The sequence below is a fragment of the Camelus dromedarius genome, chromosome 11 (genome assembly GCF_036321535.1).
Source record: "Camelus dromedarius isolate mCamDro1 chromosome 11, mCamDro1.pat, whole genome shotgun sequence".
Taxonomy (NCBI): Eukaryota; Metazoa; Chordata; class Mammalia; order Artiodactyla; family Camelidae; genus Camelus; species Camelus dromedarius.
In genome coordinates, this window is record NC_087446.1 from 17,625,482 (window position 1) to 17,639,002 (window position 13,521).

A 13,521-nucleotide genomic window follows, 5' to 3' on the forward strand; every position below is an offset into this window, starting at 1 on the left:
GAGTTTGGGGAGAACAATTAATTTATAGCTTATACAAAATATAAAATTGCTGATCTTTGTTAATTAATATATTGAACGACTCTTATATGGTTTCTTGAAAAGAGGTAAGAAACTGTTTTCAGAAAATAGTTTTCATTACCTCTTAAGTACCTGACCTAAACGGTCTCCAAGGAAGAATTTTCCTTAGTTTTCATAATGAAATTCTGCTTTACATAGAAAAAGGTGATCTTCCACCCTCCACCTTCCATAATGTTTATCTCACCAAAACCCTTGAAGAGTTTCTCTTACTGCCAATTAGTTACACAGTCTCTAAATACTCCATGATTCTTGTTGTTATTATTGTTGTTATTACCACTTACTATTTTGGTGACACATGGAGTGATCAGATATAGACCTGATTTGGAACCCTGGTTTTAGTATAATTCTTTAAATTAATTGCTTGTTTATTTTACCAGCTGAATAAAAGAACTATGCAAAAGTAGTCAGATGACTAGAGGAGTAGTTCAAAGATTTCTTAAAGCTCCCTCCATCTTTTTATCTAGGCAATCCTTAGGTGTCACATGGCCCTCTAGTGGAAGGGATGCTCAGCTGGACCGAGGCAACTGCAGGATATTCTCTGGGAGTTGTTACCCAAGGGATTGCTTTTATTCAGGTAATCTTTATAGTTTGGATTAATTAGCTGGTTCTGACAACCTAGGTGATAGAATTGTGGACTAGGTAGGAGATATTTTAAAGCAAATATCCTTATTTGTGGGAAACTCACCTTGATTAGCCCATTTCTTATCTAATACTGTTGATCTTTTTATTAAAGGATTGGTTAGGCTTTTTGTTTTTATTGTTGTGTTGTTATTGTTGTTGCCTTTGATGGTAGTGGTGTGTTTATTTTTTTGTTTGGTTCTTTTTATTTTTCATTGTTTTTCTGTAATTAAATAAACTGTACATCATACTTGATAAGTAATTATTCCTCATAAGTAAGGCACCCAAGGCTCATTTCTTAATTTTCATCTTGTTTTTAAAAATAAAATTTCAGTATTTTTTCTTTAAGTAATTTTGAATATCCATACAGTCTTGAATTTTGGCAATTTTCATTTCACTTTTCTATTTAAAGAGGTAGATAAATAGTGGACAATATTAAACAGAATAGAAATGTAGGTATCTGACTAACTTGCAAAAGGAGAAATAGGATTTTAAATTAATAAAGGAATAAAGAAGCATAGATCTAGAATTGGGGGTGCTTATTTCTTGTTGCTTATTTCCTTCAAAGCATTTTAGTTCTATTCATTATACTCCTTGCATTCTTTTTTTTTTTTTTTTTTTTTTTTTGAGGTTGAAGGGAGCTACAAGTCTGTAATATGAGTTTAACTATTTGTTGTTACTGCTCTTGTTCTCTCTGGAGATTTTTAGATGATTGAATGAATTTAACATGATCAAGAATGCCAGTAAAGCAGTAGTAGAAGAGGAGGTTGCCCTTTCTTTTTCTTCCATGTTCTCTCCTTCAGACTTCTGTCATTACTGAAATTAAGCTGAGAGATTCCTAACAGTTTATTATTATAGCAGGATGGTTTGTAGCAATAATTATTACTAATGAAACTCTTAAAGAATATGAAATAACTTATAAAGTGAGTGATAGCCTCTGATCCAGCAGGTGCCAAAAAAACCTACTTTTTGATTTACTCTCTAATATAAGTAAAAATGCAAGCAAAAACAGAAACTATAGAATAAGATGAGTAAATACATTTTCTGATCGTACCTTGAATGGGAAAGCGTAATAAGTAATACATTATTTAGAGTCTTTTAGTAATTTGTAAAGTCAAAAGTAAATTTGACTTTGCCAAATGAAAACAGTGTTAATGAATTAATACTGCAGTCAGTTTATTTTTATGGAAGTGCTTTAAAAGTGAGTAACAAATATTCTGTTTTCTCTTTCATTTTTTAAAATGTGAATTTCTCCTGCTTATATTATCAGGGCGAATCATCACTTGATTTGGCAAAGCAGAGAAAAAACGTGTGGATGATCAACCATTTGCAAGAAGCAAGGCAAGCAAAAGGATATGACAATCCATCTTTCCTTAGAAAGCTCAAAGCTGATAAGGTAAATTCGTGACTGAAGATTTTCAATATGTAGTCTTTTTAAGTAAGATCCATAGGCATACTTTCTTTTTTAAGTATCGTTCCTTCCTCCTTCCCTCCCTCTGGATTGAACCCAGGACCTCGTGCCTGCTAATCCTGAGCTCTGCCATTGAGCTGTTACCGTCCCCACCATAGGCATACTTTCTCAGCATGAGTATTTACAGCCTTTAACATTGGCATTGACCAATGTAATCTTTAAAATAATATTTCACCCAGAGTAAATGAAGATAGATAGCAAAGTTTAAGGATGGATATTTGTGAACTTTTTTAAATCTCTGTAAACTACTAACATAAACTTTAATTCATTAATTCATCTGGCCTCTGTTAAGTAATAGATAATAAAAGTTTTTTCTATGTGAGTGTGTTTGTTAGTGTAGTAATAAATTGTGAAAAATCTTAGCCCTATTACATATTTTTAAACTACTCACAACTCTAGCTATAATTAAGTTTCCATTCTTTTTTGATATGTTATAACTTTTATTAGAGAGAGAATCTTATTCACTTCTCTATAGAAAGCTCATTTTAGATCTTCCATAGAACCTTCAGTTCTAAACTGTATGACTGTTGGTTCAGTTGCCTAATTGTATAATTTCAGAACTAAGAACATTTTCCAAAAAGAGGGGGTCTATATTTCTTAAAATTTTATTTCCTTAAAAAAGGAAAGATTAGGTGACTGACAATTTTTTTGTGTACTTAAACAATTGACAAGATATTTGCTAACTTGTCAGTAATCAACAACTTAAATAACATTAAGCCTTGTATATCTTATGTGTCTTATTCAGACTGTTCTAGTGGTAATACTTTTTGTATAAAGTTAACATTGATCTGTCTGTTCCCAGAACAAAATGATAAATTTTGGATAAAGGGAAACAGACTTGAAAGCACGCCTCATTTATTTGTAGAGTTCAGACTCCCTTAATGAGCTGAAAAATTCATTCGTCTGTTTCTTAGACAGCAGAAGAATCAGAATTATAGTTTATAAACTTGCCTATTTTCAGCTCCATATCTGAGAATAAGGAGCATTTCTTCCATGTCAACACTTTCATTTCTATTAGATACGATGTCTTTTAAAAGTGGTTATTCAGTTAGTTTGATGTTGCTCTGTCCTCTCAAATTTAGAGCAGTTTTGCTCAGCAGAGTAAAAAATGGCTTATGTCTCATAATAATGAGGCTACTAAATAACTGTCTTATATTAGTTTGGAAAGTCTCATAATCTTTATTTATGCTTTTATTTTGCGTAGTATAAATATGCTAAAGGGTATTTTTAAATATATTTACTTTGTAAATTCTAGATGTTTATAAATGTATAAAGTTATTTAGTATAGTGATAATGAACTGTATATTAGGTTTATGAGTTTGGATATGGTTTCTTTTTTAAAAGAGAACCTCATTAAAAAGTTAAGTACAATTTTATTAACATTTGTATATTATTGTAATCAGTTCAAAAGTTTGAGTATTCCTGATTTTTTTGGTTTTGTTTTTTGCTGTTAGTAATTTTAAACATGCATTTTAAAAAGGTCACTAGATAAAAATATATGATGTCTGGAGGCTTTTGAAATTAAGTATTTGTCTTTTTGTAGACTATTCTCTTTCCATCTCACATTAGAAAAATTTAAATCATGAACATGACTTGATTTGCTAGTCTGTGAAATATGTTCTGTATTTAAAACAAAACAAGAAAATAATGATGCCTTGGACTCAATAGCATTTTACTAAAAATAAGTCATCCCTAAAGGAAGAAAATTATTTTTGGACAGTGATAATAGGCAGAAATTGAGGGGATCTTGATCTTAGAAAACTATTTTAAAAGCTTTTCAGTTTCTAAGGTTAAAAGATTTTAGGTGGATTTATGGTTACATAAGTGTTTCTTACTAGTAAGTTAAAAGGAAATCTCTAAATTAGTATTTCCCAACATTAAAAAACCTACAGTCCCTTTTGTTAACAGTAGAAATTTCAGATATATTACTCTTTAATGCTGTTAATTGATTATGTGAAAGTAAATCTGGAAAGATGGAGTGGATGTATTTTTCCCTATTCCTTCCCACTAAGTACAAACAAAAATCCTGGACATTATATACAAAACAAATATAAGAAGACTCTGGAAGATGTAGAGAAGAAGGCAGAGCAGGTAGGGAGCTCAGGACCCAAAGAATGACATGCTGGTGAGTTCCCTGCATTTTCTTTTTTTGCCTGATATTTCCCAGAAGAGGAGCTGACAAAGCCAACAACCTAGAATCATGAATGTGTACAGACAAAAAAGGTCCCAGCAAAAGACCGCTTTTTCAAAGGACCATAAAGGAGGCAGCTTATTTAGCAAGACAAAAACTTTTAGAAAATAACTTTGAACTGTAGCCAAGCACAGTGGAAAAAACTGTGGCCTCACTCTGATTCACACCAGTGAAGGCCCAGACCTCCACCCTTACCAGACTGTAACGATGTGTCCTAACTTCTCTCCTGGCGTGGTGACAGAGAAGGTGGAGTAGAGAGTTGAGACTTTCATCCCCACTGGGTGTTAATGAGCTCCCATCCCCTGCTGTATCAGTGAAGACCACATAGGAAATAGTAATGAGGCACTCTAACCCTCCTAGCCAGGAAGGTACCAGTACAGGTATAGTGGAGAGCTGGAAGTCCCCCTTTTGCCCATCAGTAATAAGAAAACCCCTCCTCAGGTGTCAGTGGAGGCCAACTTGGGATCCTGGACTTCCACCTCGCCTAGCAATAATGAGAAGCTGCCTCACTTCCCTCCCCCTGCCTATGTCAGTGGAATCCACCTAAAAGAAAAGGTTTAAATGAGATCCAGTGTTTCATAATACCCAAAATGTCTGGGTTTCAAGTGAAAATCATTCATCATACCAAGAAGCAAGAAGATCTGACTGAATGAAAGGATAATCAGTAGATGCCAACATGATGACAAAAGTTGTCAGAATTATCTGACAAAAAGATTTTAAAACAACCATCACGAAAAGCCTCAGTGAGTAATTATGAGCATGCTTGAAAAACAAGTGAAAAATAGAGGTTCAGCACAGGAATAGAGATACAGAAATAGGATATAAAGAAGAACCAAATGGAAATTTTAAAACCAAAACAAGAAAGACTCAATGGATGTACTCAACAGAAGAGAAAGGACAGAGGAAAGAATCAATGACCTTGAAGATAGAACAATAAAAATTATCCATTTGAACAACAAAAGGAAATAAGCTGGGGGTGGGAAGGGAAAGAACAGAGCCTCAGGGACCTGTGGTTAATAACAGAATATCTTAACATTGATATGATTGGAGTTCCAGAAGAAGAGGAGAAAGAAAATGGGGCTGGAAAAGTACTCAAAGATACAGTGGCTAAACCCCCCCCCCCAAACCCTAATTTGGCAGAATACAAACCTGCAGATTAAGAAGTGGAACAAACCTTAAGCAGAATATAAACTCAAAGAAATCCAAATCACGGAATCATAGTCAAACTTCTGGAAACTAAAGACTGAAAAATAAAAATCTTGAAATCTCCTTACCAGTAGGGGTAAAACTATTTAAAACAACAGTGGATTTCTCATCAGAAACCATAGAGGCAGAAGGAACTGTCCCATTTTTCGAGTGCTGAATGGAAAGAATTGTCAACTCAGAATCCTGTATCCAGTGAAAATATCTTTCATGAATGAAGGAGAATTCAACACATTTTCAGATAAAGGAAAACTAGGAGAATTTGTGGACAGCAGACCTACCCTAAAAAAAATGACTAAGAGAAGTTCTCTAAACAGATGGGAAATTATAGAAAAGAATCTTGGAACATAAGATCATGGTAAACAAAATTATAGGTTAATGTAGTATACTTTCCTTCTCATCCTACATCTTCCAAATTATGCTTGATAGTTGAAGCAAAAATTGTAATACAGTTTGATGTGGCGGATCTAAGTGTATGTAGGGAACATATATGAGACAATTTATGATATAAGCAGGGAAGAGCAGAGGAACATAAAAGAAGGTGAGATTTCCACACTTCACTTGAATTGATAAATGATGACACCGGTACACTGTAGTATTGTTTATGTTTATATAATACTTAAGAGTAACTACTAAAAAAGCTATACAAAGAGACTCAAAAACACTAGATAAAATAGAATTCTAAAAAGCCTTTCAGTAACCCACAAGAAGGCAGGAAAAAGAAAATAAGCAAAAACATAGAACAAATGGAAAATAAAAAATAAAGTTTTGGATTTAAACCTTAACATATCAATAATTTAAATGGTCTAAATATACCAGTTAAAAGACAGATATTGGCACTGTTGATTATAAAATGAGACTCAACCATATACCGTCTGTAAGAAACTCACTTCATATACAAGAATATTGACAAGTTGCTTATGTAGGCAAGTAACAGCATGGAAATGATATATGTTACCCTGATACCAAAACCAGATGAAGATAGTACAAAAAGGAAAACTACAGGCATACCTCGTTTTATTGCATTTCACAGATACTTCACTTTTTTACAAATTGAAGGTTTGTAGCAACCCTGCATTAAGCAAGTCTGTTGGTGCCATTTTTCCAACAGCATTTGTTCACTTTGTGTCTCCATGTCACATTTTGGTAATTCTTGTAATATTTCAGACCCACCACCAGCAAAAAGATTATGACTTACTAAAGGATCATCTAGGTGATGGTTAGCATTTTTTAGCAATAAAGTATTTTTTAATTAAAGTGTGTACATTATTTTTTTAGACAAAATGCTATTGCACATCTGATAGATTGTGGTATAGTGTAAACATAACTTTTTAAATTGAATTATAGTTGCATACAATATTATTTCAGTTGCAGAGGTACTATGTAGTAATTTGACATTTGTGTACATTATGAAATGATCACCACATTAAGTCTAGTAACCGTTTGTCCCTATACAAACTTATTAAAATATTGACTATATTCCTTATGCTGTAAATTACATCCTATGTCTTATTTATTTTATAACTGGAAGTTTGTACCTCTTAATCCTCTTCACATATCCCCCGCCCCACCCCAATCTTCTCCCCTCTGGCAACCACCTATTTGTTCTCTGTGATTCTGAGTCTGTTTTTGTTTTGTCTGTTTGGTTTCTTTAGATTCCTCATGTAAGTGAGATCATATGTAAGTGAGATCATATGGTATTTGTCTTTCTCTTATTTCACCTAGCATAATACCTCTAGATCCATTCAGGTTGTCACAGATGGCAAGATTTCCTTTGTAATGCTAAGTAATATTTCATTGTATATATAATATAGGTCACATCTTCTGTATCCATTCATCTATCAGTGGTCACATAAGTTGCTTCTGTATCTTGGCTTTGTAAATACTATGGCAGTGAACGTTGAGGTGTACATATTTTTTTAAATTAGTCTTTTTGTTTTCTTTGCATGAATACCTAGAGGTGAAATTGTGGGGTCATGTGATAGTTCTAATTTTAATTTTTTAAGGACTTTCCATACTGTTTTCTATGGTGGCTGTACCAATTTACAGTTCTACCAACAGTGCAAGGATTCCCTTCATATCCTCGCCAACATTTGTTATTTCTTGTCTTTTTGATGATAGCCATTCTGACAGGTGTGAGGTGGCATCTTATTGTGGTTTTGATTTGCATTTCTCTGATTATTAATGGTGTTACGCATCTGTTTATGTGGCTGTATGTGTTCTTTAAAAAAATGTCTATTCAGTTCTTCTGCCCACTTTTTAATTGGGTTGTCTTTTGTTTTTGGGGCTTTTGTGTGTGTGTGTGTGATGTTGAGTTGTGTGGCTATCAACCCCTTATCAGATGCATCATTTGCAAATACCTCTTCCCATTTAGTGGGCTGCCTTTTCTTTTTTTCCCCATTTTTTGTTGTTGGTGTTAGTTTCCTTTACTGTGGAAAAACTTTAGTTTCATGCAATCCCATTTGTTTATTTTGGATTTTGTTTCCCTTGCCTGAGGAGAAAGGCCCCCCAAAATATTGCTAAGACCAATGTCAGAGAGCATACTGCCTATGTATTCTTCTAGGAGTTTTATGGTTTCTGGGAAACTAGTCCAGTTTGATTCTTTTATATGTAGCTGTCCAGTTTTTCCAACACCATTTAAGGAAAAGGTTCTTTTTTTCCTTCATGTTATATTCTTGCCTCCTTTGTTGTAGATTGATTGTGTAAGTATGGGTTTCTTTCTGAGCTCTGTTCTCTTCCATTGTGTATGTCTGTTTTTGTGCCAGTATCATACTGTTTTGATTATTGTACCTTTGCAGTATAGTTTGAAATCAGGGCATGTGATACTTCATCTGTGTTCTTCTTTCTCAAGATTGGTGTGACTATTCAGTCTTTTGTGTTTCCATACAAACAGTAGAATTTCTTGTGGTTCTGTGAAAAATGCCATTGGCATTTTGATAGGAACCACACTGAATCTGTAGATTGCCTTGGGTAATATGGTCACTTTAACAGTCTTCTTCCAATCCATGAGAAGGGTATGGCTTTCCATTTGTATGTCATCTTCAGTTTCTTTCATCAAGTTTTACACTTTTCAGAGTACAACCTCTTTAGTTAGATATATTCCTAGGTGTTGTATTTTTTGATGCACTTGTAAATGGGATTGTTTTCTTAATTTCTCTTTATCATAGTTTTTGTTAGTGTATAGAAACAACAGAGCTTTGTTTATGAATTTATTGTAACTATCCTGCAACTTTACTGAATTTACTTATTAGTTCTAATAGTTTTTTGGTGGTGTCTTTAGAGTTTTCTCTATATAGTGTCATGTCATCTGCAAACATGTGAGTTTTACTTCTTTCCTTCCAATGTGGATTCCTTTTATTTCTTTCTCTTGTCTCATTTCTGTGGCTAGGACTTGCAATACTGTGTTGAAAAAAAAGTGGCAAGAATGGGCATCCTTATCTTGTTCCTGATCTTAGAGGAAATGCTTTCAGCTTTTCACCATCGAGCATGATGTCAGCTGTGGGTTTGTTATATACAGTCTTTATTATGTTGAGGTGTGTTTCCTCTCTACCCACTTTGTTGAGAGTTTTTATCATAAATAGATGTTGAATTTTGTCAGAAGCTTTTTATGTACCTACTAAAGTAACCAGATGGTTTTTATTCTTCAATTTGTTAATGTAGTATATCATGCTGGTTGATTGGCTGTTAGGGTGACCTCGGGGGGTGGGGGTGCAGTGCTTGAGGCTAGTGCTGCCCAGCTAGTGGGGCGAGGTCCCCAGTGCTAATAGACTAGAGGGAAAATTCTGAAATGGTGCTTGCCAGCCATGGTATTATCTGGGTGGAAGGAATTCCTCTAGATGGCTGCCCTCAGCTTCTGTATCCCCAGGGAGTCTCTTATTTGCCTCCTGCTTCTCCAGAGGACTCTCCAAGATCAGCAAGTGGATCTGTACCAGACTTGTTTCAAAACACGGCCTCTTTGTGCTGGGACTTGGAGCATGTGATATTTTTCCAGTGCCGTTTAAGAACAGTCTCTGTTTCTTATAGCCCTCCAGCTCTTCTGCACATAGGGTCTTCTGATTTTCCAAGTTGGATGTTCTGGGGGCTTTTTCTCCTCATGCAGGACCCCTGGGCTGGTGGGCTGAGGCTCATCCCTTCTTCTTTGGGAAGGACCTCTACGATTGTGATATTCCTTCTATTTGTGGATCACTCACCTTGGGGGTTTAAGCCCCAATTATATCATGTCTCTGCCCCTCTTACCTGTCTCGTAGTTCCTTTTTTTTTTCTTTAGTTATGGAAAATCTGTTTTGCTAATCTGCAGATCATGCTCATAGACAGTTGCTCTGTAAGTAGTTGTAATTTGGGCATGTCCTTGTGAGGAGGTGAATTCAGGGTTATCCTATTTTGACATTTTGGCTACCTCTCCAAATAAAACTTTTACTTGCTTTATTTGTTACTTGCTTTATTCCAATACTCACTTTTTTGCAGTGATATTGAACTGAACCTACAGTATCTCCAAGGTATGCCTGTATAGACCAATATCCCTCTTGAATATAGCCTCAAAAATTCTTAACAAAATATTAATAAATAGAAGTTGGCTATATATAAAAGGAACTATAACCAAATTTGGTTTATCTCAGGGATGCAAGACTCATTTAATATTCAGAAATTATTCAATGTAGTCTATCTTATTTACAAAAATAAAGGAGAAAAATCTCATGATTGTATCAATCAACATAGAAAAAACATTTCATGAAGATCAATATCCATTCATGATAAAAATCAGAAAAATAGGAATAGAGGAGAATTTTCTGAATTTTATAAAGAGTATGTATAAAACCTTCATGTAACATCATACTTAATGGTGAAAGACTGAATACTTTCCCCCTAACAAGGCAGGGATATTTATATTATTGGTTTTTATTCAACATAGTGCTGAAAGTTCTAGCTAGTGGAATAAAGCAAGAAAAGGAAATTAAAAGGCATATAGATCAGAAAGGAAAAAAATAATAAAAATATCCCTATTTGTGACTGACATGATTGTTTATATAGAAAATCTCAAGGAATCTACAAAATAAACTCCTAGAACTAATAACTGAATTCAGCAAGGTCACAGGGTATAAAATAAAATATAAACATTTTAAATTTGTATTTATTTGCAATAAACATGTGGACATCAAAATTGAAAATACAGTACTGCTTAAAGCTGCTCAAAAAAAAGAAGATTTAAATACTTCGGTGTAAATACAAATAAAGTACTTGTATACTGAAAATTTTTAAATACCAGTGAAAGAAATCAAGGATGATCTAAATAAATGAAGAGACATACTGTGTTCATGAATTGGAAGACTCAGCATAGTAAATGTATGAATTGTTCCCAAATTAATACACAGATTTAATGTAATTAAATAGTTCCAACAAGATTTTTAATCTGTATAACCAAGATTCTTCTAAAATTTATATGGAAAGGCAGTGGACTGAGAATAGCTAAAACAATTTTGAAAAAGAAGAATCACTGTATGCAGTTTTAAGACCTGCTGTGTAGCTACAGTAATCAAGACTCTGTGGTGTTGCTGGAGGAATAAAGCAGTCAGTGGAACAGAATAGACAGCCTGGAAATAGAACCAGAGAGATACGCCCACTGCCATTTGACAGAAGTGTAAGAGTACTTCAGTGGAGGGAAGACAGTCTTTTTGACAATTGATCCTGGGACATTTTGATGTGCAGAGGCAAAAAAATAAACTTCTACTTAAAGCCCACACTGTATTTTAAAAAATTAACTCAAAATGGTTAAAGGCATAAGTATAAAACTGTAAAAATCTAGGGCTAGGCAAAGAGATTTGAAATGAAAAGCATAATCCATAAAGGTAAAAGTTGATCATTAGGATGTCATCAAAATTAAACCCTTTTGTCCTCTGCAAAACCCTGTTATTAAGATGAAAAGACAGACTCCAGACTGGGAGAAAGTATTTACAAGCCACATATCCAACAAAGGACTAATTTCCAGAAAATATAAAGAGCTTTGAACACCCAACAGTGAAAAATCAAATAATCCAACTAGAAAATATGCTAAAGACAAGAGGAGATTTTTTTTTTTCCAAAGAAGATATAAAAATGGCAGATAAGCACATGAAAATACGTTCAACACTTTATTAGTGATTAGGGAAATGCAAATTGAAAGTGCAGTGACTTACTGTTATGCACCTATCAGAATGAAATAAAAAGTTGTAAGAACACCAGATGCTGGTGAGGATGCAGAAAGTCTCAGACTGCTGGTGGATATATATGTAAAACAGTACAGCACCCTGGAGAACATTTTGGCAGTTTCTTTTAAAAAACTTAACTTGCAATTACCATACAAACCAAAACTATACTCCTAAGCATTTATCCCAGAGAAATGAGAACTTATATTCACACAAAAATCTGTATATGAATGTTTATAGCAGCTTTACTTATGGAAACAACCTCAAAGTCCATTTTCAATGAGTAAATGATTAAACAAACTGACACATTCACACCGTGGAATATTCCTCAGCAAAAAAAGGAATAAACTAATGGTACATGCAGTGAGTAAAAAGCCAGTCCTATAAGGTTACACACTGTATAATTCCATTTATATAAAATTCTTGAAATGACAAAATTATGGAAATGTAGAACAGAGTAGTGGTTGGCAGAGGTTAATATGGGGATGAGGGGCAGGGTATGAGGGAAGTTACTGTAAAAGAACAATGTGAGAAATCCTGGTAGTGATGGAAAGACTGTGTATCTAAATCATGGCAATGTCAGTATCCTGGATATGGTATTATACTGCTGTTTTGCAAGGTGTTACTAGCCATTTGGGAACCCTGGATAAGGAGTACTTGGGATCTGTCTATGTTATTTATTAAAACTGTATGTGAATCTACAATTATTTCAAAGTAAAGAGTTTAATTTAAAAACAGACTACTGAATTGTAGAATCTAGGTGGTGAGTATACAGATATTCACTATAAAATCCTTTCAAATTTACTATATATTTGAAAAGTTCCATAGTATAAGAGAAAATGGATTTTTTATATCTACATAAGCAGTGCATCACCATTACATGTTTGTAATATATAATATATAAAATATTATAATATTAAATGACAACTTGGAAGAAAATCCAGAAATCATATGTATACGTATTTATCCAAGTGAAATGAACTTGTGTTCACACAAAAAGTTACATGTGTTTATGATGACTTTATTCACAATCATCAGAAACCAGAAACAACTCTTAATCCCTTAGCTGGGGAATGCATAGCCAGACTGTGATACACCCTGTAATGAAATACTACTTGGCATTAAAAAGGAACTACTAATACACATAACAACATAGATAAATGTCAAATGCATTCTCTGAGGAAAGAAGCCAGATTTAAAAGACTGCATTCAGTATGATTCCTTTTATGTGATATTCCTGCAAAGGAAAAAATAGAGGGATAGAAATCAGATTAGTGTTAGCCAGGGGTCCGGCCTCGTGGTGCAGGTTATTTCACAGCTCGATTGCACTGCTCTGTGTCTTGATTTTCATGCTGGTTACACAACTGTGTATATGAATCAAAACCTGGAGAACTGTACACAGAAAAGGGTGAATTTTACTGTGTGTAAATTTTATTTTAATTTTTAATAATGTGGCCATTGCTGGGGAAATCAAGTGTCTTGACTAAAAACAAACCAAATTAAAGATAATTTTAGAAAATATTTTTGATGTGACACATGTCCACCTTTTCTCCCGCTGATACCCACCTTTACCAATATGCTTGCTCCTCCCAGTTGTAAAACCTTCTCTAATATCTGGATGTAAAATTCACATATACTAGAGATGAAAGAACAAATTGAAAGGATATTTTACTTTAGCATAAAGTTAAACTCTCAAGTTGATATGTTTAGTTATTAGTCGAAGTTAAAATTACACATTTAATTCAGAAAATGAATTACAGTGGCTGAATTGGAGAAGACAT

At 33.9% G+C, this 13,521-nt stretch overlaps 1 protein-coding gene across 6 annotated transcripts in view; it reads left to right on the plus strand.

Moving 5' to 3' along the window:
* The window catches only part of ZDHHC17 (zinc finger DHHC-type palmitoyltransferase 17), a 328,798-nt gene that overhangs the window by 294,550 nt on the left and 20,727 nt on the right, over positions 1–13,521 (plus strand). For all 6 annotated transcript variants that reach the window (XM_064491550.1, XM_064491551.1, XM_010988190.3 and 3 more), the window contains one exon: positions 1,967–2,092. In XM_064491550.1, the coding sequence (XP_064347620.1) occupies positions 1,967–2,092 (126 nt within the window). The remainder of the gene's footprint in view (positions 1–1,966; positions 2,093–13,521) is intronic.